This window comes from Colletotrichum navitas, assembly GCF_030913465.1.
Source record: "Colletotrichum navitas strain CBS 125086 chromosome Unknown LY79scaffold_35, whole genome shotgun sequence".
Classification (NCBI taxonomy): domain Eukaryota; kingdom Fungi; phylum Ascomycota; class Sordariomycetes; order Glomerellales; family Glomerellaceae; genus Colletotrichum; species Colletotrichum navitas.
Window position 1 is genome coordinate 171,695 of NW_026850581.1, and position 25,188 is coordinate 196,882.

The window sequence follows — 25,188 nt, forward strand, 5'->3', positions numbered from 1 at the left end:
AGTATCCGGGCGGATTCGGTTCGGGGGGACGGTCGATGCCTCGCTATGTAATCTGGAGTGACGCACAGATTGGGGAGGGTGAGATGGGGCTGAGCGGACGGGTGGGTAGGTGGGTAGTTCCGGTCGGCGAGTCGGTGAGTCGTAGAGGATGGGGATTGTGATGATGAGGCATATCCGTCGTCTTGTCGTTTACTTCTTGGCCGGAGCGGGGGGTGCCTTGACGTTATTGGACAGCCAGGCCAGGCCTTCGAGCAGGCCCTCACCCGTAGTCGCGCAACTGGGCACGACGTACCAGACCTTGTCTTTCAACTTGGAGAGCGAGAGGGCCTCGGTGACTTCTTGCGGCTTCATGGCTGTGGTAAAAACGTGCGTTAGCGACTTGCTTGCCGTTGAGGAGAGCAGCAGTCAGTCTCAGCGGCGGCGGTCCGGGTCCGCATGAGGGGGAGGAGGAGGAGGAGGGGCGGTGGTGTCAAACTTACCGCCGTTGATATCCTGTTTGTTCGCAAACACCAGTAGCAAGCTGTCCTTCATCTCGCGGTCGTTGATGATCCTGTGCAGTTCCGACTTGGCCTCGTCGATTCTTGCGCGATCAGACGAGTCAATGACGAAGATCAGACCTTGGGTTCCTGAGCAAAGGGGGGGGCGTCTCGTCAGCGCAATTGTTCAAACGGCAAAAGGAGGGGAGCATTCGCTCGGGCGAGGCAAAGGGAGAGGGGGAGAGGAGCAAAGCGGAGGCGGCAAAGACTCACCGCTAAAGTAATGTCTCCAGAGGGGACGGATCTTGTCTTGGCCACCGACGTCCCAGACGTTAAACTTGACGTTCTTGTAGGTGACGGTCTCGACGTTGAAGCCGACGGTGGGGATAGTGGTGACGTCTTGGCCGAGCTTGAGTTTGTACAGGATGGTGGTCTTGCCGGCGGCGTCGAGACCCAGCATCAGCAGGCGCATCTCCTTTGATCCGAAGATCTTGCCCATCATCTTGGAGAGTTGACCACCCATTGCGACGGTCGAGGGTGGGTAATGGGTATGGCGTGTTGCGTACAGAAGTCAGAATGTGGATGTATGTCGAAGGTGTCGGTCGTGGGCGGGCGTGTCGTGACGCGGTGTCGGACTTAAAGGGGATGTCGCAACGTGGTAGGGTGGGTCGCTCCCTCTGATGACTTGTGTTAAAATGCGGTGACGGCAGGCCTATCAAGGGTTCGGGCGGATGCTGCGCGTATGAATGATTGAACCGCAAAGGCGCTGCGCGGTTGTCGGGGTGAGAGGATTGTAATTGGGCGGTAGACAAGAGGGAGAGAGAGAGAGAGAGAGAGAGAGAGAGAGAGAGAGAGTATGTATGTGAGAGGTGCAAGTGTTGTGGTTGAAGAAGATGTCGCAGAGGAGAGAGAAGAGGGAGGAAAAGAAAAAAAGAAAAAGAAAAAAAAGGAAGCAGCCTTGCGATTTGACACTGGCGCGCCCCGATGGCTGTCGAGGATCGGAGGTTGGGGGAGGGGGTCAAATGCAGTTGGGCTCTTTTCTTTTGCTCAGGCATGGGACCTAGTGGACGATTGGCCCCCCTCTCTTGGGAGGGAGCTGGAACGGGGAATTGGTGGTGGTACTAGGACTGGGGACGTGGGCCGAGACGTGTTGGACATGGGGGATGGGGCTTGGGGAGGACAGGAACAGGAACAGGTCAGCACACTACAAGTATCATAACAGGCCAATTGACAAGTATATTTGGAGCGAGATTAATGCTAACCGTCGTCCGAAACAAAAGCTCAGCACGAGAGTGTACCGAACGTGTATATTCGTGGAGACGTGTGCCCATGCCTTATCCCAAGGTACCTACCTCCTTTTACCTTAGCTTACCTTAGCTTACCTACTCGGTCGATTAGAAACGCTGTGCTCGTCTAGCGCTGCCGTTAGGAATGAGGAACCCCGTCTTGCCTCACTCATGCGTTTCAACGTTTGCTGGAAGGTGGGGGGGGGCGAGAGGGATGGAGGCTCCCTTCCACTTCATTCAGTCCTACCTAAGGTAGGTGGGTAGGCAAGGTAGGGTCAGGCAAGTAAGCGAGTGAGCGAGCGCTCGTACTTTGTAATCATCAACCATGGGCACGGTTACATCAATGATCAGATGCCTTGCCTCGGATGACCGCTTGTGGTTTTTTTTTTTTTTTTTTCTCTTCTTCTTTTTCTTTTCTCTCTCCTGGGGCCCCGCGTCCAACTGTGATGGCTAATCACGGAGAACGGAGAGGAGAGATTGGACCATTGAATTATTAGACCATGCAGCAATGCAAGGCACATACATGTGTGTGTGTGTGTGTGTACATGCACAATGAGTGGCAGGAGGCCATGCAATGCATGCTTTGCCAAAGCATGCACGGAAGCTAAGTACGGATGGAGACTCTCTCTCTCTCTCTCTCTCTCTCTCTCTCTCCTGCGAAGAGGCAAGGAATTCGTAAAGGTACACACCGTACTTGTACGGAAACCTACTTCGTAAAGAGTATCCGTAATTATGGGACCTTCCTTTCCTTCCATCCTTCTGTCCTCTCACCCTCCTCCCCCCCCCTTCCCCCGATCCGTCCGTTTCTCTCTCTCTCTCTCTCTCTCTCTCTCTCTCTCTCTCTCTCTCTCTCTCTCGCTTCACAGTTGTTTCTCTCCCTTCACCCACGTTTGTCACCCCCCTTGGCTGCGCCCGACCAACTAACTGGTCCATCTTGACTCTTGGCCCGGAGATTCGTTGCGGGTAGGAGGTACGTACTGGGAACCACACACACACACAAACGCAAACCCGCCGGCACCTTTCCATTCCGCACGGGGACGAGGAAACTGCACCGGACCAATGAGCTGTCCCGTGTACCTTTTTTGGAGGTGGATTTAGGGACCCAAGGCATCTCCAAAAAAGAAAAAGTGGGATACCTCCAAAGGGTCCTGCTCTCGTTTGGGAGTAGCTTCATCCGCCGTGCTGCTGATGTCTCTCCCTTTCTCTGTCTTTCTCTCCAACGGGCTGCCCGTTGGAGCCAAAAACTGCTCTGCTCATCTCCTGCACGTCCCCTCTCCAATTTCTCCTTTTGGCTTCTCCGCGCTTACGACTCGCAACTCGTCGACCTTGATCCGAGGCCCCCTCCCCTCCACCAGTTCCCCCGATGCACTTCGCTCTTGGTAGCCTATCCCCCCCTTCAGCCTTTGCTGCCATGGCATCTGCTCCTCCGGCCAATGGGCATATTTAGCGACCTGCAGGCAACGTAGCCGGCGCGGCATTCCACGAGTGCACGTGCCATGCCGGAGTCAGGGGGGGGGGGGGGGGCCAAATCTGACATTTGACACTTTCCAAGCCAACTGACAAGAAAGTTTGATTGCACCGTCGCCTTGTCCGCGTACTGCGAACAAGAGAGAAAGAGAGGGAAAGAGATATACTAAGGCAGCCAAGGAGCTGTGGTCGTGCCAAGGTCTCGATGAGCGTGTCGACAAGACACACAATACTAAGCCCTTCATATCCGTACCGCCACGAGCGACCCTTTCTATTGTTGCCATGGTTGCCGCTATTCGCCGAGCCGACCCTTGCGTCATAATGCTCGTGGTAAAAACTCCGTTTCGACCCGCCTCGTCATTGTCCCCTTTTTGTTTTGTTTAATGAGGCTTAACGATATGAGATCCTCTCCCATGTCCAGGCCGGTGATCCTTCGGCCAATACGCCGCACCCAACTCAATACTTTAAGCGAACGCCCGCTGATGGCTGTCGCTAGCACAATCCAGAGGAACCCCCCTCTTCCCTCCGCTTTTCGCTCGCTCTCCCTTCTTTGCGTCTCGTGAACCCCCAACCCCCCCCCGGCCGGAAACGCCGCACGGGGCTGCTGGTCACCTAAGGCCGAAATTCCAGCACGTAGCGACGCTCCACCTGATGTGTAGTTGAGGAGTCGTTCTCGCCGTGGAATTTGAGATTGACCGTCTTGCCGTCCGCTTCCGTGCCGACAACGTCTGCCGCGTAAAACGCCGTCGTCTGTGGGTACAGACCGAGTACCATCTTGCCGGCCTCCAGCTTGGCGAGATTGTGCGTCTGGTTCTCGGGCGGGATTGGTATCATGCCCGACGCGAACGTCTTGTATTCCTTCGGCTTGACGTTGTCTTCCGGCTCCACGTCCAGGCACTTGTACCGTCGGCTCTTGCCTTCGCCGATCACGCCGACAACTTCACCTAGTATCCAGTCGTAGGGGGCCTCGCCCTGCTGCGGTTCGTCCTTCTTCCGCTTGAACGCAACCTTGTCGCCCTTTGAGAACGACACCTTGCTGCGCGCTGCCGATGCAGCGCTCGACCCCAGAGCGCCCGAGGACGACCCCGCAGTGTTGGACCCCGTGGACCCCTGCGGCTCGACGCTATCGGCCTTGGGCGGCATGCTGTCTCGGTTACTGCCTCTATCGCCAAACTTGCGCGAGTTGCCGCCGATAGGGCTGGGTACGGGAGAGTCGCCGGCGCCGTCAAAATCGTATAATGCCGCCGCCGCAGCATCTCGGTTGCGCGTCGAGCTGCCGGTCCTTGATGATGTGCTAGTCGCCACAGGAGCCTCGGTGGCTTCCTTGGCTTGCTGTACGGCCTTGAGGATCTTGAGCTGCTCGATAAGGTTTTTAATGTTGTTCGAGTTGTTCTCGGACAGTTTGACTCCCGAGCGACAGTTCTGCTCCATCTTGTTAAGGTCGGAGCCGGTGGGCTTGCCGCCGTCCATGCTCGCGATGGCGGCCTTTTTGTCTAGTTTCAACAGCTCGGCCAGGTTGTCGTTCTCCTGGTTGACGCCGCTTACTATCTCGTGAAACTTTTCCTTTGCCGACTCCCATAGTTGTACCTCCTCGCCGTGGCCACTGCCGTTGTTGCGATTCGAGCCGCGACCGCTACGGTTGCGTTGAGACATCTTGGCCTGGAGTGAGCCCAGAGGGCTGGGCTGGTTGTTGGGCGAATCACGTTTCTTCTAGACACCTGTGACGGGTACACCCAAGCCACTCGCCGTCGTCGTCGTCGTCGTCGTCGTCGTCGCAGGAAGGAATTCGGTGGCGGCGAGCTTTCTCTTGCGACCAGCGGGAAGCAGCCTGTTTGCCTTGGGCGTCGGTTTCTCTGGCATGTTTATGTCAGCCCCGGGGTCGCGTCTGATGTTGGGTTGGAATAGAGCAGTGGGTGTTGAGGAGGAGCAATCCAAAGAGGTGAAGCCTGGATCTGATCTGGGTCGGAAAGATCTAGTCCGCAGCTACTCACAGGATAGGGGAGGAGCGACGTTCACTTGGGCACTACTCTGCCAGCTGCCGCAGGTCCGAGGTCAGATCGAGTCGCGTTAGACAGATAGATGGAGCTTGCCTTGCGCTCTAGGGCTGTTGGGTATCTCTGGGCAAAAAAGAAGCTATGAAAGAAAAATTCAGAGTCGCGTAAAAAGGGGCTAGGTCATGATGCGATCGAAAAAGACACAGTCCACGATTATACAGGTACTTTGAAGCGGGCGAGGTCGTAGACAGGGGACCACGATACGTTGAAGCTACAGACGACGGTCTACCTTGGGTGGGGTTGCAGGTAGCAGAATACAGGCGGTAAGCAGTGGCAGCTGAGGTACCCGTACCTCAGGAAGTGCGGCCGCCGCGCATTCCCAAAGTGGAAAGGTGGAAACTCGGAATGCTAAGTAAGCCAATCAGGTCTTGGCAGTACACCTTCCGCAGAGCGGCCCGACCACTTGCCCGGCCCGTGCTCTAATCATCCATCGCATTGGAGGGGAATCTGGAGCAGGTAGTAAATTCGACGATTAACCCCCTTGGCTCCAGTTTGCGGGGTCTTCCAGAGTGAAGCTCTCCCTGACGTCAAATTCAATGGTGGGGTGAGCGTACGTACGTACTGCCTGCCAACTCTAATACCACGACACAGCTGTTGTTGTTGTCGTCGTCGTCGTCGTCGTCGTCGTCGTCGCCGTCTTCTTCTCTTCTTTTTGAGTCTTGCTCTTTACTTTTTCTTCGAATACATTGAGCGTTTAACACCTCTGCACTGACAACATGGTTCTGCAAGTCCCTCTGTTCAAGCTCCAATGCGGAGTGAACTCGTATGAATGGGGCAAGAAGGGAGAAGAATCAGCAGCTGCGCGCTTTGCTGCCACGACGCCCTCGGACGGCTTCAGCATCCAGTCGGAGAAGCCGTACGCAGAGGTGAGCTCCTGGATTCCTTGCTTCTCCCGCCCTTCTCTGACATGCGCTAACACCGCCAGCTCTGGATGGGTACCCACCCCTCGAATCCCTCCAAAGAGGTGCAGTCCGGCCGAACCCTCCTCGACCTTGTCCAGGACAACCAACAGCTCCTCTCCTCCCCCGTCGCTTCCAAATACGGCTCCAAACTTCCCTTTCTCTTCAAGGTCCTCTCCATCAACAAGGCCCTCTCTATACAGGCCCATCCCAACAAGAAGCTCGCCGAACAGCTTCACGCCCGCGACCCCGAGAACTACCCCGATGACAACCACAAGCCCGAAATGGCGATTGCCATCACCTCATTCGAGGGGCTCTGCGGCTTCCGCCCGCTCGCCGAGATCTCCCACTTCCTGGCCACCGTCCCGCCCCTCAAGAGCCTGGTCGTCGACAGCAAGGCTGACGAGTTCATCAACACGGTCAAGGGAGAGGAGGAAAGCGAAGACCCCGAAACCAAGGACCGGAACAAGAAGGCCCTGCAGCATATCTTTGCGTCGCTGCTGTCCGCCACGCCAGACGAGATCGAGAAGCAGACGGAGAAGCTCGTCGCCCTCGCCAAGTCGGAGGGCAGCGGCTTTGCCGCCGGCGGCATCAGCACGACCGACGGCGAAACCCTCTCGGAGCTAGTACTCCGCAACCACGGCTCCTTTGGCGCAGACATTGGCCTGTTTGTCCTCTTCTTCCTCAACTTGGTCAAGATGGAACCCGGCGAGGCCATGTTCCTCCGCGCCGACGACATTCATGCTTATCTCTCGGGTGACATCATCGAATGCATGGCCGCCTCGGACAACGTCGTCCGCGCCGGCTTCACGCCCAAGTTCAAGGACGTGACCACCCTTGTCGACATGCTCACCTATAACTACGCCCCCATTGATGAGCAGAAGATGACTCCCACCGAGTACCCCTACGCCACCCTCAACCGCGCCGCCTACAGCTCCGGCTCCGCCGTGATGCTGTACGACCCTCCCATCGAAGAGTTCAGCGTCGTTCGCTCGCTGCTGAGGGGGCACGGCTCCAAGGTCACTTTCGAACCGATCGAGGGTCCCAGCATCGTCCTCTGCACGTCAGGCAAGGGCACCATAGCGGTTGGCCCGACCGTGCACAAGATGAGCGAGGGAAATGTCTTTTTCGTCGGTTCCACGGCCGAGGTGGTGCTGCAGTCCGATGTCGACGAGGATGATGAGTTTGTAACGTTCAAGGCGTTTTGCGAGGTCGAGGAAAAGGCCGAGGGGAAATTGTAAAGAGCACACATGGATTCCACGTACACATGCGCACGCTCATCCGCTGATGAGGCGCGAAATTAGTTCATACCCAGTATATTATAATATCAAGCAATCACGAAGAACAGGAAGAGAATATCACGAGATATATACCAGGTTGGTGCGGGCGCCTGCTCTCTGTGTGGACCGTATCCGGCCCGGGCCCAACGGCTCTTTTTGGGCGTGCCGTCTTCGTGTCGTGGTTCAAAGAGTGATGATAGCTTTGATGGATTGGCATAAACGTTTTTTGGATTGGGTCTGCGCATCGCGGGAAGATGAAAGTCGAACAGCAATCTGGTGGACAAGCAAACGGCCCAACGCCGTCGTCGTGTAAGAGAAGCAGAAAAGCGAAACCCGATAGCGCCCCCCCGATTGTCGCGATATTTAGGCACCTCACATCCCGTCATGTCCTCTCTCCACATCCCAACTTGATCACGACCTCGTTTCCTCCAATCCATAGGATGAGAAGGTTATGGACGCCCCAAAACTCGCGCTAATTTTATGTATCACCGTACTCTTAGGACCAACCCAAGCCTTTGGGCACCGCATCATCCCGCCGGCCAAGGGAGACGCACCCAGCCCACCCAGTCTCTATGCCTATTAACCCCCCTATCCGCCCGTTATGCATTACACCTGTCCTCCGTGAGCGTTCCCAAATAGAGAAGCTCCGAACCCTAAAAGGCGAGCGGACGGACTCAGAGAGAATCCCGACGAAAATCAACGGAAGCAACAGGAAAAGGAAAGCAAAGAAAAGAAAAGAAGAAAAGCACACGCAAGAAAACAATGGTGAGCAAGGTGCCAACACAGGCCGGACAAGCAGAACAACAGCGGGTTGAGTATGACACACCATGCCCTGCATGCATAACAAGCCAGAGGCCGGAGCGGTTCTGACGTAGAAGAAGGCAGCAGACAGAGAGAGAAACCAAGGAAAAGTACTTTTTCGCTTCGGGTCACGCCCAATCAGTCGGGTATTCGTGCTTCCCCCCCCCCTCCCATGCCATTCCATCCCCATGGCGCTCCACGCAAGACCCAAGGCTTTTTCTTTTGTTGCAAAATGAGAGTAAGAAAGTGGAATATGAGAGTGAATGCGAACAATGAAAGCGATTGGCGAAGAAACGACGTCTTCTCATGTGTGGTGAAAGGAACGACCAGGATTGGTTTTGTAAATGGGGGGGCCCGAAGGAGAGGTGAAAGAATGTGTGGTGAAAGCTCCCGCACTCTATGCAGCCTCGAGGCACGTCATATTCCTAGAAACCTCGCCCTCCCCCCCCACCTTCTCTTCATCTGCCATTGAACAGAAAGGAAAGCCACCTTCGGAACAAGAGGCGGCGGCCTCTGGGGACACGAAAGGAGGGGCTGGAGCCCGGGCTGGACCCGTCCATTGGTGGCCCGGCATTAGGTCTGAAGCGAGCGGGATGGTGGGAGGGAACGAGGCGGGAATTTGGGGTTGGGCCATCGGGTCGGGTGGCCGCATGACGCCGCCCGGGGTCAAGTCCGATTTGGACCGTTGGACTCCCGACATCCACACGTTGACCCCTTTGCGGACAGGGGACCATCCACACACATCCCAAGACGCTATTCGACCGGTGACAGCCCGCATCAAGCCAAGAAGCCCAACGGTCAGCCTGGCCTTGTGGTTGAGGCCGGGGGAGGGGGGGGACAAGACGTCAAACCCCTTGCATTCGGACGCCTCGCAGCCGAACCAACCGTGATATCTCCGACAGCTGGCGGCGGCGGTGGTCAGAAAAGTGCATACCGGGCCGCAGCCGCGCAGTACGCCGTCCCAGCTGCTCCCACTCGCCCCCCCCCCCCCCCCCCTCCCCCCTGGCAACCCAATCCAGTGCCCAGTCCTGGCCCCGGTCTCATGCCAAGGCAAGCCACCTCGCTCCCATGGACAACAGGCCCTGCGTTTTGCTTCGACGACGTACGAGCATGTACGGAGTATGTGTGTGTGTGTGTATGTGTGTGGCGTCTTCCCTTTAGGCGGTATACGAGGCGAGCCATGAAGGAGAACAAGGCACACGGCGCCCTCGAAAACAACCTGCAGGCCGTCATCTCAAGAGACGTTGAGTTTCGGGTTGAGGAGGGGGGGCTTCGTATGTGAGCCCTACAGTCACAGTCCTCGGACGAATAGGGGGGCGGGACCGGGAACATTCTTTGAGGGATGCTGATACGTGCAGACTAGCTTAGCTGAAGAGGTCCCCAAATTAGAACTGAGAGGATATCGTCGCCTTGAATCTGGAATTATGGAACGTGATGGTTGGCTGCTTGTGAGCATGGCTGCCGAAGTGCATCTGGAAAAAATTGAGAAACGCCACCAGGCCCAGGCCCCCTCCCGTATTCTCCCTCCCATGGAGGGTCGGATGAGGACCTCGCTTTCTTGTCGTCTCTTCCCCCCCTCTCCCCACCTCCCCCCCCCCCCTCGGATGCTGGAAGCGATGCGTGAACGGGCGCTACGTGTTGGTATCGTGCCTAAAAGCAACGGGCGTAGAAAATGCAAAGAAAACAAGAAAAGAGAGAGAGAAAACAAAAATAGAACCACGAGAAGCAGCGTTGAGGCAGGCGGCGCTGACAGGGTGGGAGGAAGAGGGGGCTCCTTTCCCCTATTTCCTGCCCGGCACACTAGAGGGATACACCCATCCGGCCGTATGCCTACCCCCCCCCCCCCCCCCTCCCCTCCTTAGGATACGGATAATCCGCCGGCGGATCTCCGGCTCGCGTGATGCTCGGCTGCGGCGTCCTCGGATATCATGTACTGCGAGACGTGGTGCCGCCCGTGGCCCGCCACGGCGGCGTACATGCCCACGGACGGGGTCGTGACGGTGTACTGCTGGCCGTTGGACAGCGAGCCGGCCGAGCTCGCTGTCTCGCCGCTGCCGCGGCGGCCCGCGGAGGACGCCCCCGAGGACCCGTCGGTGTACTTGTAGCTGAGGTCGGACGCGGAGCCGTGCGTGCGGAGGCTCGCGTCCGAGACGCTGAAGATGGAGTCCGCGCCGCCGGCCGTCGAGGGCGGCGGGTAGCCCATCATGTCCGCGACGTTGGCGGCCCGGTGGTGCTGGTGGTGGTGCTTCTGCGGCGCCATCGAGGGGAGGGTGTGCGCGGGCGGCGGGTACGCCGTCACGGGCGAGGAGTCGTAGCTCCCCGGGCCGGCGACCGACGAGGCGCTGTAGCCCGCCGTCGCCTCGGACGCGGCGCTCGCGGGGGAAGTCTGCGACACGGGGCTGCCGGAGGACTTTGTGGACGACGGGGCGCCGCCGCCGTCTGTGCGGTAGGCAAGTACGTTGGTGTTGGGGAGACGGGGCGCCGGGTTCGGGAGGAGGCGGTCGCCACCGCCGCCGCCGGCGTGCGGAAGGGACGCCGCGACGGTGGAGAGGGAGAAGTTTGATCCCTCGCTCTGCTGCACCGATGCCGTCGCGGCGGGCCGGTGAACCAGGGACGCGGCCCCAGCGCCACCGTAACCGTAGCCTGTTGCGGCGTCCGCATTGACATACAGGTCCGCCGCGCTCGTGGCGGCGGCCTTGGCGGACATGCGGTAGTAGTAGCCCGGGTCGTGGTTCTGGTAGGGGTACGGGTAGCCCATCGCCGCGGCGCTGTAATCCACGGCGCCGGTGCCGTCGTCAGAGTAGCCCGGGTGGGAGGACCAGCTCGGCATGGTCGCCGCCGAGGAGTAGTACTTTCCTCCGCCCCCGTAGGACGAGTAGCTTGCCGAAGCCGGGGGGTAGCGGGACAGGCTGTCGTGCATCTCGGAGGCGTAGTGCGGCGGGGAGGCAGTCAGGGGCGATACCATGGCCTGCTGGGCTTGGTATGCCCTCGCCGCCTTGAGCTCGTACGCGAACTCCGGGGTCTGAACCCAGGGAGCTTCGGTCGAGGCGACCTTGGATGACGCGTGTTAGTCTTCGTGATTCAAGAATAGGGGGGGCGCGCGGGGTTTTAGACTTACTCGTAAGAACATGCAGGACTCGGCGCCGGCGGCCTTGCAGTTTTGGCACGGATGTCCGTTGCCAGTGTCTCCGCTGCAGCGTATTTTTCGCTTCCGACAACGACCACACTGTCCGTCTTGTTAGGTGTCTCCCTATTTTTCGTTTTCCCGCGCCGAGTATGGCTATCCAGGTTTCCCTTCCGGCGTCTTCAACGGAAACCCCTTGACAAGGACTCCATGGAACATTAAAAAGACACGGAGCAGGTTACATGGAAGATGAGATATAGAAAGCGAAGCACGCAAGTAGTGAAGATGAAAGACGGCAAGACAGAAAAGAAGATAGCAACAACGAAACAAGAAGAAACTTACAGCAACGGCAATGCGCTTGCGAGGAGGTGTGTCGGTCTCGGACTCTCGTTCAGTCATGGTCGACGACTTGCGCGCTTCGGAGGAGTGTGAGCGTCGCTGCTGGCGTTCGGGGTAGCTGTACGTCGGGTCCAGACGGCTATATCGTCGTCCGTCCGAGTAGTAACTCGGGCTGACCATGGTTGACGATAAGAAAAGAAACAGAGGAAGAAAAATAGAAGAGAAAAAAAAAAACACCTCCTCCTCGGATGATCTTGCTTTCCCGCGGCCGGGGAAGATACGGGGTCGTTGGTGACTAACAGGGACCGGTGTTGGGAAGGATTTGGCGCGCGTGCTGTTACAGGAAGCGAGGGCTGGGTCCGGCCCTTGGGTAGTTGAAATGGCCTGTTGTCTCTGAGAGGGGCATGTAAGCGCCGCAGCGGGTGATGTTGGGTGCCGGTGAGGTGGGTTGGGTCGCCTCAAGGCTGCGTGTGCCTGCGTTTCTTCGCGATCGCGATGGGACGATGGGCCTCGATGCTGATGCTGTCGTGACCAGCGTCTACCTGCCTGTCTCGTTTCAGCCCGAGCGGACCACTCCCTCTCCGTCTCTTTCTACCGCCTTGTCTCCCTGCGCTTGTGACTTCGATGCCGTCGAGGACCGGAGAATGACAGATGATCCGGAAGTCGTGGTGGACAGGAGGCGGACAAGATCTGAAAGGAGTAGGCTTGTTGGCCTCCCCGCGTCTCTCCTTGTCAGACGTTTGATGTCTGAAAGAAAGAGAGAGAGAGAGGAAGAGGATATGTTGCTCCGTCTTCCGGGTGCGAGGGAAAATGAAGAAGAGCAAAAAAAAGCGAGCAAGTCGGGGACTTGGTCGGTGTTCCACACGGGGAAAGGAGGAAACGAAGACCAGACAGAGATGTTGGTGGAAGAGAAGATTGATAGACAGAGAAGGATGAAGAAGCAGCTGCAGCCGGTGCAGTGTTATACTATCACAATCCTGGAGTCCAGACTTTGAATAGATCCGTGCAGAGAGGTTGGCCGCTGCGCCTGTGTTTGTAAGTCTCTTTTCTCTCTCTCTCTCTCTCTCTCTCATGCCTCTCAGATGTCACCTCCTTTCCACTCCATCAAGATCTGGTTCTGCCCTATTCTCTTGATACCTCCACTTTGCGTAGAGCGAGAACGGGATAGGGCGCAACGAACGACTAGGCTTTGGAAATTACGACAACACACATCTACACACTCCCCTCCTTCGCTGTATGCGCCCCTCCCCCATGAAGGCTTGAGGGCACAATACACGACATGTGTCATGGAACCCAGCGAGGGAGAGGCTGCTGCAACCATTGGCAGACCCCTTGTAAGTAGACAGGACAGGGCCGACCAGTTCATGGCAGATACCCAGAGGGAAGCCAGCAGACGGAGCAGACATGGTGCAAGATGTGGTGTAGAGCTTCTCGACTGGCAAAGACCCATGCGTCTGTATCACGTCACACCGGCGCGGGAGCTTGCAGAGGACAGGTGTAGAGGGAGGAAAGGGGGGTGGATGCGGTCCCCACGTCCGCTCTAGCAATGACAAACACGCATGGCTATGGGTGGGAAGTGGTGTGAGTGGCTGGAAGAGCCAGGATCCGCAAGTCCCCTTGTTTTTCTTGCTTTTCTCTGTAGCTTCTATCGGGAGTGTGCTGTAGATTTGGGGAAGGGTCTTGGGGGGGGGGGGGGGGGGTGGTAGGGGGGTGGTAGACGGACTTGAAGGGAACGAGACAAGAGCAAACAGAGAAGGGGAAGGGGGGATACCAAACGTGGTTAGTTGGCAGGCCACGGCGTGGGAGGAAGACGAGGAGACGGCGGATGGCGGACGGCTGAGAAGAGCAGGGATCCTGGCAGATCTGTAGGGCCCAGTGGGCGGCGGGCGATCTGAATCTTGGGATGAGTGTATCTGGGTATCTTGGGCTGACGGGGGGTCTAGGGTTGCGGGCCAATCTGGGCCCAGGAGACTCGCTTTCTGCAGCTCTTGGGAACCGGAGATGAGGAGCGTGAGCGAGCGGTCTGAGACCTTTTCTCTGAGACTGCTTGTTTCTCACCAAGACGCCTCACTCCCGCTGCAGGCCCCAATGAGATGGCGGTATGTCGTATCCCCCCCCCCCCCCCCCCTCAACTGGTAGAGGAGAGAGACCAGAAAGTCTTTTTCGGCCTTGGTTAACCGTCACCATCCCACCGAATCCACCCCTGCCCGCATTGAATGGCTACCTCTCGGAGAGGCGAGACAACAAGCTCAATATCGAGACGCATCCCGGACACGGCGAGCCTTGCCTTCTCCTTGGTCGACGCCTCCCCCCCTATCCCCACTCACGCGCGCTTGTATTGCTGAAGAACAGAGGCCAGACTTTTGTCGGAGCCGAGAATGTCGTAGACTACTCGGTGAGAGTAGACCAATGACGGAGAACTAGACAAATGGCAATACAATGCATTGGACGGCTGGGCTCCACGACGAGCAAGGCACATGTATCGTTGCCATGGGAGCTCCGCCAGTCTGCGAAGCCTTCTGCGCCTCTCCATCTCTCTATTTCCCCCTCGGTTCTCAACCACTTCCACAGGCCCAGGATGCTCAACATTTGCCGATTACGGGCCAGCTGTGGAAGAACAGCGAGGTCACACAAGGACCCAAAAAGGAAGAAGAAGGAAGAGGGCGGCATCTGCTTTGAGAAGAAGGGCGCTTCTCAAACGGTAAAAGCGCCCATGCTCCCCCCGAATGACACCGAAAGGGCCACCACGAGGCAAACACTGGGCCAGTGTCGTCCGGCGTCTGGTGAGACGGCCATCTCGGTCCCACTTGGAGGGCGGGAGAAGGGTGGGGGAGGAGGCAAACCATGGCACTCGGTTCGATTGTCCGACGCTGCCACGGTACATTGACCGTGAAGGCATGAATCGGGGCCATCATTTACGGCCGTGGTGGACGCGCAGAAGGGACAGGACAGGCTGAGTCCGCAGTCTTTTTCCCCCGGTTCATGTACATGCCGAAGGGGGGGGGGGCAGAATCTAATCAGAACCCGGACGGAGAGAGTATTTCATTCAACGACAGAAGGGGGAAACATGAAAAACAGCAAAAAGCAATGAGAGAAAACCCTGACAGAGCACACACACAAAGTAAAAGAAAGGAAGAAAGTCAGGACTGCAGAAAGCTACGTGACGCAAGCCATCGTCAGTGGAATACGCTTGTGTGGGTGTCGCTGTCTCCCCCGTGTTACGCTGCCGGAGCGGCCACACACCCCTCCCCTCCCCTCCCTTCGCTGTACACTACGTGAGGTCAGTCAGGATGATGCAGAACCGATCAAGGCAATGGTGATCGACCGTCCGTTCCAATCCAAGCAACCGGCGGGACGAGCGAACGAACGGAAACGGTCGCAGAGGCCCGTCTATCAAACGGTAGGCGCTCCTCTTGCATTCTGTCTCTCTCTCTCTCAGTATCAGAGTCTCTCAGTCTTTTTCTCACGCGCGCGGGTTCTCCCGGTCAGAGTAACACCGCCAATTGCTGAAGAAGAAGACAAGAGAGAAAAGAGCGGTGGGTTGGAGAAAAGAGTTTTTTTTTTTTTAAAAAAAAAGGCAAAAGAAACCCCCCATAAGAAAGGAAAGCAAATCATAAAAGCTCGCTGCTGCAGCTGGCGCGTGCTTGCGTTGCGTGCGTCAGGATTTTGTTCGCCAAACATTCCCATGAGCGGCCAAGGGTGGGAAGAAGCTTGTACTGTTTTGTAAGAAATGAGCATCTTAGGTGTGTGTGTGTGTGTGTATGTGTGTATGCATGTGTGTATGTGTGTATGCATGTGTGTATGTATATTTGTATGTGTGTATGTATATATGTACGTATGTATATGTGCACATATAGTGGCGGTGTCGGAGGTTGGCCGTGTCGGCCGTGTTGGTCCTGGCCGGATAAAGCCCGCCCGCCACCTGCATCGACAGCAAACCTCGCCCTGCATCTGCCAGGCCCGGCGGCGGCTGCGGCAGCTTCCGCGAAGATCCTCTGTCGAACAAACCGACCCATGGCTGGCGAGGGAGAGCAACATGACATGTCAGGACGCTGGCGGGTTCGCCGGCCGGGCCCTTTTCTTCTTCTTCTTCTTCTTCTTCTTTTTCTTTTTCTTCACAACATCTCCCCCCCCACGCTCCGAGACGGCCGCGGCAGTGCGTTGTTTGCTCTAGTGAGTGTATGTATGTACATATATATGCATCTATATGTACATACGTGCGTATGCTACTGTTGGGAGGGCAATCGGGGCTACATGAATGGGCCACCATGGAACGGCCGCCGAGCCACCCCCCCCTTCGTCAGATGGCCACTCAGGGTCTCTCTAGAACGAGAGCTGCCAAACAAAGCCGTATTCTGTTGCACCGTTCTCTTTTTTTTTTTTTTTTTTTTTTTTGCTCTTTCTGGCTTAGACCGGCCGCGCAGCGCTTTTCTCCATGCTTCCCGCTCTCTTGCTCCCCCCCTTGCCGTGCTTCTAGAGGCCATATCCGCAACGGCCTCGTTTCCTCATTCGTCTGCCTTGCTCTCTGATAAGCGATCGACCTTGGCTACTGGATTTTTTTATGCTTCTTTTTTCCCTTTCGTTTTGCTCCGTCTTCCTCGAGCTTGCAATTCCGAAACCGCAGCTGACAGCCTGTCTCTGGGGCGAGGACGGGGGGGGGGGACGGGCAGCACACGCTCTTCGACACCGCCGCACAAGAGGTTGGACGACGACGACGGCGGCGACGACGACAACAACAACGACAACAACAACAACAGCGGCACTCCGAAATAGCAAACGGGGCCGCCGAGGGGACGGCGTGGTGGTTGTATCCCGAGGCGAAAAAAATGCTTGGTATGGCTCCCTCCCCGCTTCTGCGTTGCCGTCCTCCACACACACACACGCGCGCACACACGTGCGGCACGCAGGGCGATATGCATGTCCGTTGGCGTTAGCCGTTTCTCTTAATTTTTTAATTAATGTTTCATTTCTCTATATCTTGTTCTCTCCCTCACCCTTACATATATCAAAACCCGAATGCAACCTCCGACCTGCTTCCGCGAGGGGAAAGGGGATGGAGGGGGGTGAGAGGTGGTCTCCACACCGGGGGGAGAGGCCGGTCACCATCCCTTGACATTTAGCGATGATGAGATCGATGGGATGAAAAGCGAGAGAGATATGAGAGGAGGCTGCGATGCTACCTCGTCCGATATCTACCTCCCCCCCCCTCCCCCTCCCCCTTCCCCCAATGCCGTGCATTTGAATCAGGGGCAGATGCCATGCATGAGCTTTAAGTGAGTTTACTCGCCCGGCGATGGCGTCATCATGAATGGGCTAGTCCTTCAGGCCTCCAGAAACCGAGAGAGAGGGATAGAGGAGGAGGGGGGGAGTCTCGCCTATGCTTGAAGCCGACGAGGAGATCGTGTCGACAATCGCGATTTCTAACGTCCGTAACGATGCGTTTTCCAGAACCAAGACTCGTGCGCCGTATATGCTTATTGCTTAGAGGGAAAGGGAAAAAAAAAACACTTTCTTCCTTCACCCCGGCAGCGCAGCGGGCACACTGAGACATACCCTCGCTTCGTTCGCGGCCATATCTGGGCCGAAAAAGCAGGTCTTACGGATAAACCTGAACCACCCCCTCCCCTTCTACCACCCCCCCCCCTCAAAGACAACAGCAATAGCCTCGCCAGGGAACATAGTTTTTTCCCTCCCAAGAATGGGCAGTTCGTATCGAGAGTCGACTGAGGAGTCGTTGGCGGCGTAGCACAACATCCTAGCACTGACATCATGCCAGCAAAAAAAGATGATGGATGGGCTCCCGCTGGCCCCCGAAGTCGACGACGACGACGACGACAACGACGTCTCGACGACGATCAGGCTACTGCTGTGATGATGCAGATCCCGGCCACCCCACCCCTCTTTTTTCCTGCCTCTTCACCGGGCATTTTCTTGTGCGTGTGCCTGGCCAGCGGGAGAGGGGAGGGAGCTTCTGAACAGGAGGTCCCCCCAAAGCATCACGCACATGGCCCCCGACAGGCTCTTCTTTTTTTTTTTTTTCTCTTTCGTCTTCGTCGACAACGGAAATTTTTTGCGGCCATCGCCTCCGGGGGTTGCTGCATGTACCCTTTTCTTTATGGGCTGCCAGAGCCGGTGTCTCTATGCGGGCAGCCGTTTGGCGACACGACGCGCGAGCCCGTAAGCGATTGGATCGGGCTTTCAGGGGGGGACAGACACAATGCCATCTGACAAGGCCATACAGCAGGGCGCGGCCATGTCCCGGAGCAGTCCGGGAGAAGGTCTTTTTTTCCCTCCTCCATTTTCAATTGAGATCGTCCAGGAGAAGAGGCGACCGCCTGGCCAGTCGCGAAAGGAGAGGGCGGATGGGAAGCGCGAGAGACGAGCCGATCCGGCTGCGCCCCCCCCCACTCTCACGCGTTGGCCGATAATGGACGTCATGTCAGGCCCAGGGTCTAGGCCTTGAGCCTTTTTGGGGCCCCTTGCGAGGCTGTGTCGGTGCCGGCTTTCCAGGTACCGTGCCAACGAATATGCCGTGGTTTGGCTCGAACAGAGACGCCGCTTGCGCTTGCATTGGGGGGACGACCGGCGTCCTCCGTCTCTTGGGGTCCCGGCCATCGTTGCGCCCCTGACCAGCACCTGAGGCCACGAGAGTGAGAGTGAGAGAGAGTGAGAGTGAGAGAGAGTGAGAGAGAGTGAGAGTGAGAGAGAGTGAGAGTGAGAGAGAGTGAGAGTGAGAGAGAGTGAGAGTGAGAGTGAGAGTGAGAGTGAGAGTGAGTGAGAGTGAGAGAGAGAGAGAGAGAGAGAGAGAGAGAGGGTGAGAGTGAGAGAGAGAGAGAGCAGTAAAAGAGTGACACGGCTAGGGGGTCGAGATTCTGGCCCTCGAATGTCTCTCACTGAAGAAGGACGGCCCGTTACACAGGACCTAAAAAGACGTAATGCCCGTTGACCAGAAATAAACTGCATACAACTACCTCCCTCGCTCTCTGCAGAGAGACTCGACACGTTGTCACTTTCTCGTGATCCTGTGCGACATCAGCAGCTGGAGGGGGGGGAGAGGGGAAGGGCTTATTTCCAACAGTGGCAGACCTTACGAAAGAAGGGTTTATGGAGGCCCATTTCGGAGGTCACATCGGGGTCCGCGTCGGCAGCAGCAGCAGCAGGGACCGGAATTCCTAAAACGATTAAGAGTCGGCCATTGTCGGACGCAGGTTGAGAACGCCGCCGGCGTGAGCTTTTCCAGCTCTCCATTCCGAAAAAGCACCCTGCAAACCCCCATGTGGCAAAAGCTGGACGGTGAGGATGGGGGGGGAAACTTGGTAGACCTTGACAGGCCCCCCCCAAAAAGGCGTCGTTGCACCGAATCCTGGGTGTTCTGCACGAGGGGCGGCTGCGGACTTGCATATGGGATGGCTTGTTGCATTGCCCATCGCCCGTCTAGATGCCGCCAAGGTGCTGTCTTTCCCTCCCCCCTCCCCCTCCCAAGAACACAGGAATTTTTACCTTGAAGATGTGACAACTGACAGATGACAGCTTCATCAAACGCCAGCGGGCTGATGTAACCTCCCCACCCTTCGCGTCACCAAGAGGGTGCATCAACCTCCCCCCCTCCCCCCAGCACCGCGGGGCTTTCGGAAGGACGCTTGCTTGCATATGGCTCTGCAAGTGAAATGGCCTCGGTAGCGTGTTTGCAACGGCGGGAAATAACGACACAGGAACTTTGCTGGCTTCGAATAGGTCACTCGCCGCGTCGCACACGGCGAGCCGCCCCACGGCTTCTTTACCTTCTGGCGATTTCCCCCTTCCCCCTCCGCTGCACCCCCACCCTCGGACTTCCATGGCCCTAAGGGGAGGAGACAGAGAGAGAGAGAGAGAGAGAGAATATGACAGTAGGAGAGAGAGCGAGGGATGGGGCTCGCGTGCAGGTTGCCGTGGCCCGCATCTCGACAGGTTCAACTTGTTTTTCGTTCCTGTCCATGAAACACTAGCCTTACGCGGGGGTCAAGTGGCCGGTATTTGGCGGTCGATTTTGTATGTATTTTCTTCGAAGGGGGTCTACATCTGTGACCGACCGACCGACCGACCGCGCGCCGCCGCCGCCGCGAGATGGGGTTCAACGGCTGCTGTGGGTATGCTGCTTGCGCCGCGGACGAAAAAGGAAGAAAAAAAAGAGGGGGACGAGAAAAGCGTTGGGCTTGCGCCGCCGCCGATGCTTTCTGCTGCCCAATGATTGCCAAATCCTGCTATCTTCGTCTCTCCGAGTCTCGATCCCTACCTCGATTTCGATTGTCCCAATCTCTGCGGTCCCTGCGACCCGGGTCCCGATCGTCTCGCCGTCGGTCTTGGTGATCGTACCGCCGCCCGGCACCCCGGTCGTCGGGTCGAAATCGATCGCCATCTCCCCTGCCGTCCCTGTCCCTGTCCCTGTCCCTGGCCCTCGGACGTCCGGGGCTTCGACTTCGCCTCCGTTCCCGCTCTGCTCTGGGGCGGTCCCTGTCCCGCCGGTCTCTGTCCTCCTGCTCTGCCCTCCGCTCCGACGGCTCCGGACGACCATCTTTGGCGCGCTCGTGGCGCCCCTTCATCTCCTCGTCGCCGTATACGAGGTTGTATCCGTCTTCGGTCCGTTCGTACTCGTCGCGGTACTGCCGCCTCTTCTCGAGTTCGTCGACTCCTCCCCAGCCGCCTCTGGAGGCGTGCTTCCTCCGCTTCTGGTTTGTGTCGTCTCGCCAGACCTGGCTCAGCTTGCTCACGCTCTGCGAGAAGTCGACGTGGATGCGGCGGTCGTCGATGAGGACGTCCTGCATCTTGGCGTAGGCCGCTTCGCAGGAGGCCTTGTCGGCGTACTCGATGAAGGCGTACTGGAGACTGTCGCCGGTCTTGGCGTCGCGGATCACCTCGCAACTGAGAATCCTGCCGAACCGGCCAAAGATGAGTTCCAAGTCGGCATCCGTGGTGACCGGGTTGAGCTTGCAGACGAAGAGGACGTTCTCGGGTGGGGCGACTTCGGCGAAGGGCAGGTCGCCCATCATTTCCAGAGTGAGTGCCTGCGCGCGTGCCTCCCTGTCCCTCCGCCGCTTCTCGATGGCCTCCTCGTCCAGGTCGTCGTCTTCGTGCAGCGCGGCCTCGTCGGCGATGCGGACGGTGTCGAGTTGTGCCTTGGTCGGAGGCGGCGAGGCGCTGGGCTCGCGCAGCTCGGGAGGGTCGGGGTACGGGTCGTCGAGGATGATGGTGTGCTTGATCCGGATGTCGACGAGCGGGTGCCCCTTGTCGTCGACAATGGCGTCGTTGATCTTCTCGAGGACGTCGAAGCCCTCGACGACCTTGCCGAAGACGGCGGCCTTGCCGTCGAGGTAGTCGGTGTCGTCGCCCAGGGTGACGATGAACTGCGAGGCAGCGACGCGGGTGTCTGGGTCCGAATCCAAGGGCGCCGTGGCCATGCTGACGGTGCCCCGCTCGAGGTGCTTCAGCTTCGGGTGGAAGAAGGCGGGGAACATCTTCTTGGAGCTGTCGCCGGACAAGAGGCCCCAGATGGATGTGCCTCCATCGGACTCTTTGGACAGGGGCCCCAGGGGGTCGCCGGTCTGAAAGGAGAAGTTCTTCTGGACGGAGTGGACGGGCGAGAAGTTGTAGTATTTGACTTTGCAGAGCTTCAGGAAACTGGCGAGCTTTTGGTTAGCTGAGCAAGAGCTGTGACGCGGCGACCGGGCGGGGGGTTAGAGCCGGCGACTTACTTTTCGCACAGCTTCGGCGCGTAGTCGACCAGAAGGTCAATCACGATGTCGCCCGAGCTGGTCTCCAAGAGGACCGACATGGCGCCGGGGTCTCGTATGCGCCCTGTGTTTCTTGGCCTCGGCGGCTGAACGAAGGTAGTCGCAATGGAATGGCCGCAGTCGTCGCGGTTGTCGCCGGTGGGTTTGATTGTCTTATCCAAGACGGAGCTCTCCGGAGCTAGTTCTCTCCCCTCGGCCTCTGCGCCGCGAGAGGTGATCGACACAGACCAGCCGCTTGGAATATTTCGCTTGGTCGAATGCGCAAGCAAGATCGGCAGCTCGGCCGAAGACAGGGGTTGGAGGGTATGTGTGTGTATGGGTTCGATGGCGTTTGCCGTGAAGGCGGTGTGATGATGTTGGAGCAACAATCGGTCGGACAGAAAGAAAGAAGCCCTCGTCACATAGTCCGAATCCACTCGGTTATCCATACTTTGCACTGTAGAGAAACCAAAAAAAATCATTGGCGAATCAGGCGGTGACGAGAGCTTCTGGGATGGGTCCCCCCCGCCGTTCCGCTTTTCTACAGTGTAACCGTACATTAGCAGCTTTGGAACTTGTCCGATTGGCATTCTCTACCACAAGTGTCTCACACCACTCCACCACAGCATCTCTATGCTCGCACGCGTCTTGCCATTACAAAAACCTCTCCGTCATGGCCGGGCCACTAAGCACAATGATCGAACAATTGATTCACTAATGGAAGAGGGTTGGCCAAGTATGGTAAGTAGGTGTTGGTAATCCGGTGTCATATCAGTCATTACAAGCTACAAGCTCTACTACTATGTAAGTTTGTGTGTGTCTGTGGTATCCGACAACCCTCCAACTGAGAAACGTATATGCCGATAAAGCACGGCGAGTGAGAAGGAAAAGAAAAGAAAAGTAGAAGACAGAATAAAAGGTTGGTAGGCTGTTGTATGTCAGGCCGCTCTCGCCAAATGACACCCAATATCCGACGGGCGAGGCGAGATTGAAAATAAAATAGAATAAAACAATGCCCGCCCGTTTGCGCCAGCTTTTCCCCCCCGATCCTTCTGATGCGGGTGGCTCCCATCAAGCCCAAATAATGCCATGCCATGCCATGCCATGCCATTGCCTTTCTCGGCACATGTCGGAAACCCGCATCCCTTCCCATAACGCCGTTTGATAAGGTAATATCCTGCCCGTCCAACGCCTCCAAACGATGAGTCTCCGGGGCGATTACGTTGGTTAAATGACGATGCCGCTATGCCGCTCTTTCTGTGTCGATCCGTGGGGATTTGTGTGGATATGTGTGTATGTGTGTGTGTGTGTATGTGTTTTGGGTATGATCTAACGGCGAAAGGGACATGGTCCTCACGGGGCGCTTTTGCGTCGCCGCTCGGAACGCAGCTCCTTTTCCGTATCCATCAGGCGGCACTGCACCCACATGCGGAACGAGCTGTCGCTCCGCACTTGTTCGCAGTTGAGGAGCTCCATCAGGGCCCGCTTCATGCCCTCGTTGACGTCAAAGAGGCGCCGCTCCTCTTCCGCCACAGCCCAGATGGTCGTCTCGTCCGCGATGGGCGCGAGCGAGCTGCTGCGGCGCGCCTTGGGCCCGGAGAGCGACGGGCACCTGCTGCGGCCGTGGTGCCTCCGGCCGCCGCCGCCGCCGCCGGACGAGGCGTTGGGGTACTGCCCGAAGGGCGAGCAGGTGCTGCGGGTCGGCGACACGGAGGGCGACGACGAGAGCGACGTGTTGCATGTCGTCATGGGCCTGATCTGGTCCAGGTGCTGGCGGAGCTCCTCGTGTTGGGAGTGCAGGACGAAGTATTGCTGGAGGGCGAAGTTGGACGTCTGCTCCTGAGGAGAGACGGGTGGGGATGACGGGGCTGCCATTTTTGCTGATGTTGGTGGATATGGTCTTGGTAATGTGCAGGTAATGTGTCTCTGGGCTATTGACGAGCCCATTGGGAATTGACCGAGGGCTATTTAACGGAGAGGGGTGGGTTTGGCTTGCAGGTTGGTTGCTATATGGTAGAGCCAGGTGGCGACGATGCCCCGAAGCTGTTGTCGATGGAATCTGCGCTATGAAGGTTCCCGTGTAAAGGTGATGTGATGTGATGTGATGTACGGCGGGCGGGTTTAGCTTCGGCCGATGTCGTCAGCGTGATGATGCTGCCTAGTAGTAGTAGTAAACGGCGGTTCCTGACAAGGTAGATATATATATGCGTCTGTTGACTTGGTGAACGTTTGGCGAATGCTTCTGTTTCTTGTCTTCCTCGTTGGCGGGAGAGGTAAAAGCCCAAAAAAAGACAAAACAAAGGCGTTGGCAAGGAGTAAACACCAGGTCGGTGAGCGTGGCTGGTTTGACGAAGAAAGTTGACTCGTGGTCTGGAGCTGGTGGTTCGAGAGGCAGAGGAGGCGGCGCCGAGTACTAATACTAAACGAGACCAAATGAGATAGATGTAGGTACCTTGTAACAGCACCTCAGTCTGGAGCCCCCGGCCCTGTCGACGGCGTCGATCTCCAGGTGGACCCGGCGGCCTTTGTCTCCTTTCAAAATGAACTGGTACCCCCCCGGTTGGGCGTGCAATGCCTACTAGGTACTAGACGAGAGAGGGGAACACGCGGGCGTGCGTTAGAAGCTTGCGGGGGTTGCTGGTAGACGGTCTGGACAGCCCCTCTCGACCGTCGGTGCTAATTGTGAAGAAAAGAGGAGCGCGTGGTCGCTGTCGGACAGATGTTTGGTTGACGACTGAGGCACTTGTGTCTTCCGGGGGGGGAGGGGGATGGAGGGCAGGGGTAGGAACCAAACAAGTGATATCTACGGAGTATAGGTAGAGAGTCCAAGAGGTGTGTGTGTGTGTGAGTGTGTGTGTGTGGTTGGTATGTGGCTCTGGTTCTTCTTCTTCTTCTTCTGCGGCTGCTGCTGGGGTTTGCAGTTTGCGGTGTGCACGTCCGATGCGGCCGCGATGCAGATGGGGACGCAGGATACAACGCAGCTAAGTACTTCTCCCCCCTCCACACCTGCGAGCAGTGAATGACTTCTGATTTTATTATTATTAGGCAATTGTGGGTGGCCCGGTAAGTGACAGATGGCCTGCGCGAGATGCGGGAGACAAAAAAAAAAAAAAAAAGAGGGGAAGACGAGACTTTTCCCCCCCTTCTATCCGGTCTGTGAAATAAGGTATTCCAGGATGTCGCCGAGGAAATCAAGGCCAAATTCCGGTACGGCAATCACAAATGCCTAGGCGCCCCCCTCGTGGAAATGGAACATTCAGCCACAGGGCGTTTACCACCGACCGGGATATGTCCGATAGTTAAGGGGGTGTGTGGTATGCTTGTGTGTGTAGAGTGTTATTATGTGTGAGCGAGTCCCACTGTTAATCAAGACAACGACCGAATATTAGTACCGGTACCCGCGTTGCAGACGGAGAGCAGGGCAACGGCGGGTTCGGTAGGTAGTCAGGAGTAAAAGAAGAGGAAAATGTGCGCCCCCAAACCTTGGTTTGAGGGGGGGGGGGGGGGGGGGAACAAAAAAAGGAACAAAAAAAAAGGGGAGTACGAGAAGTGGCGCCGGTCCGGTAACCGCTCGGTAACCGAGACGAGGTTTTGGAAGCTTTATGAGAGCCCACGATGCTTTCGATGGAGCGGTTCAGGTTGGTCGCCGTCGCAGAGTCAAAGCCCCTCGACACTACCTAAGAGACTAAAATAAAAACCTTGCCGGTCTAAGAGCC

General features: G+C 57.3%; 12 protein-coding genes across 12 annotated transcripts; 3 read left to right on the top strand and 9 right to left on the bottom strand.

The window, feature by feature from the left end:
- Positions 1-32: 32 nt before the first annotated feature.
- On the bottom strand, positions 33-999 carry LY79DRAFT_688336 (ADP-ribosylation factor family protein; the record flags this gene model as incomplete). The annotated part of the gene is made up of 3 exons (XM_060564693.1): positions 33-353; positions 480-626; positions 750-999. The coding sequence occupies 3 exons, from the start codon at positions 997-999 to the stop codon at positions 190-192; spliced, it is 561 nt and encodes a 186-aa protein (XP_060413429.1). The 3' UTR covers positions 33-189.
- Positions 1,000-3,841: 2,842 nt separating this feature from the next.
- LY79DRAFT_516898 (SAGA-associated factor 29) lies at positions 3,842-4,882 on the bottom strand (the record flags this gene model as incomplete). The annotated part of the gene is made up of 1 exon (XM_060554869.1): positions 3,842-4,882. The coding sequence occupies one exon, from the start codon at positions 4,880-4,882 to the stop codon at positions 3,842-3,844; it is 1,041 nt and encodes a 346-aa protein (XP_060413430.1).
- Positions 4,883-5,999: 1,117 nt separating this feature from the next.
- Positions 6,000-7,423, top strand: LY79DRAFT_580322 (phosphomannose isomerase type I; the record flags this gene model as incomplete). Its single annotated transcript, XM_060560096.1, has 2 exons — positions 6,000-6,149; positions 6,209-7,423. The coding sequence occupies 2 exons, from the start codon at positions 6,000-6,002 to the stop codon at positions 7,421-7,423; spliced, it is 1,365 nt and encodes a 454-aa protein (XP_060413431.1).
- A 1,019-nt stretch (positions 7,424-8,442) lies between these two features.
- Positions 8,443-9,242, top strand: LY79DRAFT_231423 (uncharacterized protein). Its single transcript, XM_060551681.1, has one exon. It carries the CDS (start codon positions 8,608-8,610, stop codon positions 9,151-9,153), a length of 546 nt encoding a protein of 181 aa, XP_060413432.1. The 5' UTR covers positions 8,443-8,607; the 3' UTR covers positions 9,154-9,242.
- Positions 9,243-9,324: 82 nt separating this feature from the next.
- On the bottom strand, positions 9,325-9,827 carry LY79DRAFT_556036 (uncharacterized protein). The gene has a single exon (XM_060557975.1). It carries the CDS (start codon positions 9,792-9,794, stop codon positions 9,555-9,557), a length of 240 nt encoding a protein of 79 aa, XP_060413433.1. The 5' UTR covers positions 9,795-9,827; the 3' UTR covers positions 9,325-9,554.
- A 294-nt stretch (positions 9,828-10,121) lies between these two features.
- Positions 10,122-11,906, bottom strand: LY79DRAFT_590778 (uncharacterized protein; the record flags this gene model as incomplete). The annotated part of the gene is made up of 3 exons (XM_060561197.1): positions 10,122-11,315; positions 11,382-11,489; positions 11,730-11,906. The coding sequence occupies 3 exons, from the start codon at positions 11,904-11,906 to the stop codon at positions 10,122-10,124; spliced, it is 1,479 nt and encodes a 492-aa protein (XP_060413434.1).
- Positions 11,907-12,724: 818 nt separating this feature from the next.
- Positions 12,725-13,249, bottom strand: LY79DRAFT_556040 (uncharacterized protein; the record flags this gene model as incomplete). The annotated part of the gene is made up of 1 exon (XM_060557976.1): positions 12,725-13,249. A coding segment is annotated over exon 1 (254 nt), but the record flags the coding sequence as incomplete, so codon positions are not given.
- A 605-nt stretch (positions 13,250-13,854) lies between these two features.
- LY79DRAFT_556042 (uncharacterized protein) lies at positions 13,855-14,972 on the top strand. The gene has a single exon (XM_060557977.1). The coding sequence runs from the start codon at positions 14,155-14,157 to the stop codon at positions 14,611-14,613; it is 459 nt and encodes a 152-aa protein (XP_060413436.1). The 5' UTR covers positions 13,855-14,154; the 3' UTR covers positions 14,614-14,972.
- Positions 14,973-16,122: 1,150 nt separating this feature from the next.
- Positions 16,123-17,082, bottom strand: LY79DRAFT_231519 (uncharacterized protein). Its single transcript, XM_060551683.1, has 2 exons — positions 16,704-17,082; positions 16,123-16,559 (listed from the first exon to the last, which is right to left on the bottom strand). The coding sequence occupies exons 1-2, from the start codon at positions 16,962-16,964 to the stop codon at positions 16,200-16,202; spliced, it is 621 nt and encodes a 206-aa protein (XP_060413437.1). The 5' UTR covers positions 16,965-17,082; the 3' UTR covers positions 16,123-16,199.
- A 601-nt stretch (positions 17,083-17,683) lies between these two features.
- On the bottom strand, positions 17,684-18,925 carry LY79DRAFT_231449 (uncharacterized protein). The gene has a single exon (XM_060551682.1). It carries the CDS (start codon positions 18,687-18,689, stop codon positions 17,925-17,927), a length of 765 nt encoding a protein of 254 aa, XP_060413438.1. The 5' UTR covers positions 18,690-18,925; the 3' UTR covers positions 17,684-17,924.
- Positions 18,926-19,966: 1,041 nt separating this feature from the next.
- Positions 19,967-21,534, bottom strand: LY79DRAFT_670296 (RNA recognition domain-containing protein; the record flags this gene model as incomplete). Its single annotated transcript, XM_060563763.1, has 2 exons — positions 19,967-21,380; positions 21,455-21,534. The coding sequence occupies 2 exons, from the start codon at positions 21,532-21,534 to the stop codon at positions 19,967-19,969; spliced, it is 1,494 nt and encodes a 497-aa protein (XP_060413439.1).
- A 1,291-nt stretch (positions 21,535-22,825) lies between these two features.
- On the bottom strand, positions 22,826-23,347 carry LY79DRAFT_516825 (uncharacterized protein; the record flags this gene model as incomplete). The annotated part of the gene is made up of 1 exon (XM_060554862.1): positions 22,826-23,347. The coding sequence occupies one exon, from the start codon at positions 23,345-23,347 to the stop codon at positions 22,826-22,828; it is 522 nt and encodes a 173-aa protein (XP_060413440.1).
- Between the last annotated feature and the right edge of the window lie 1,841 nt (positions 23,348-25,188).

Excerpts from the sequence above, each read along its gene's own strand:
- LY79DRAFT_556042 (XM_060557977.1), top strand. The coding sequence starts at position 14,155 with ATGGCAATACAATGCATTGGACGGCTGGGCTCCACGACGAGCAAGGCA.
- LY79DRAFT_556036 (XM_060557975.1), bottom strand. The coding sequence starts at position 9,794 with ATGGGAGGGAGAATACGGGAGGGGGCCTGGGCCTGGTGGCGTTTCTCA.
- LY79DRAFT_231423 (XM_060551681.1), top strand. The coding sequence starts at position 8,608 with ATGGGGGGGCCCGAAGGAGAGGTGAAAGAATGTGTGGTGAAAGCTCCC.
- LY79DRAFT_231519 (XM_060551683.1), bottom strand. The coding sequence starts at position 16,964 with ATGCACGGCATTGGGGGAAGGGGGAGGGGGAGGGGGGGGGAGGTAGAT. Across the intron at positions 16,560-16,703 it reads AGGGTGAGGGAGAGAACAAG|CAAGCATTTTTTTCGCCTCG; the intron begins ATATAGAGAAAT and ends AGGGAGCCATAC.
- LY79DRAFT_231449 (XM_060551682.1), bottom strand. The coding sequence starts at position 18,689 with ATGCAGTTTATTTCTGGTCAACGGGCATTACGTCTTTTTAGGTCCTGT.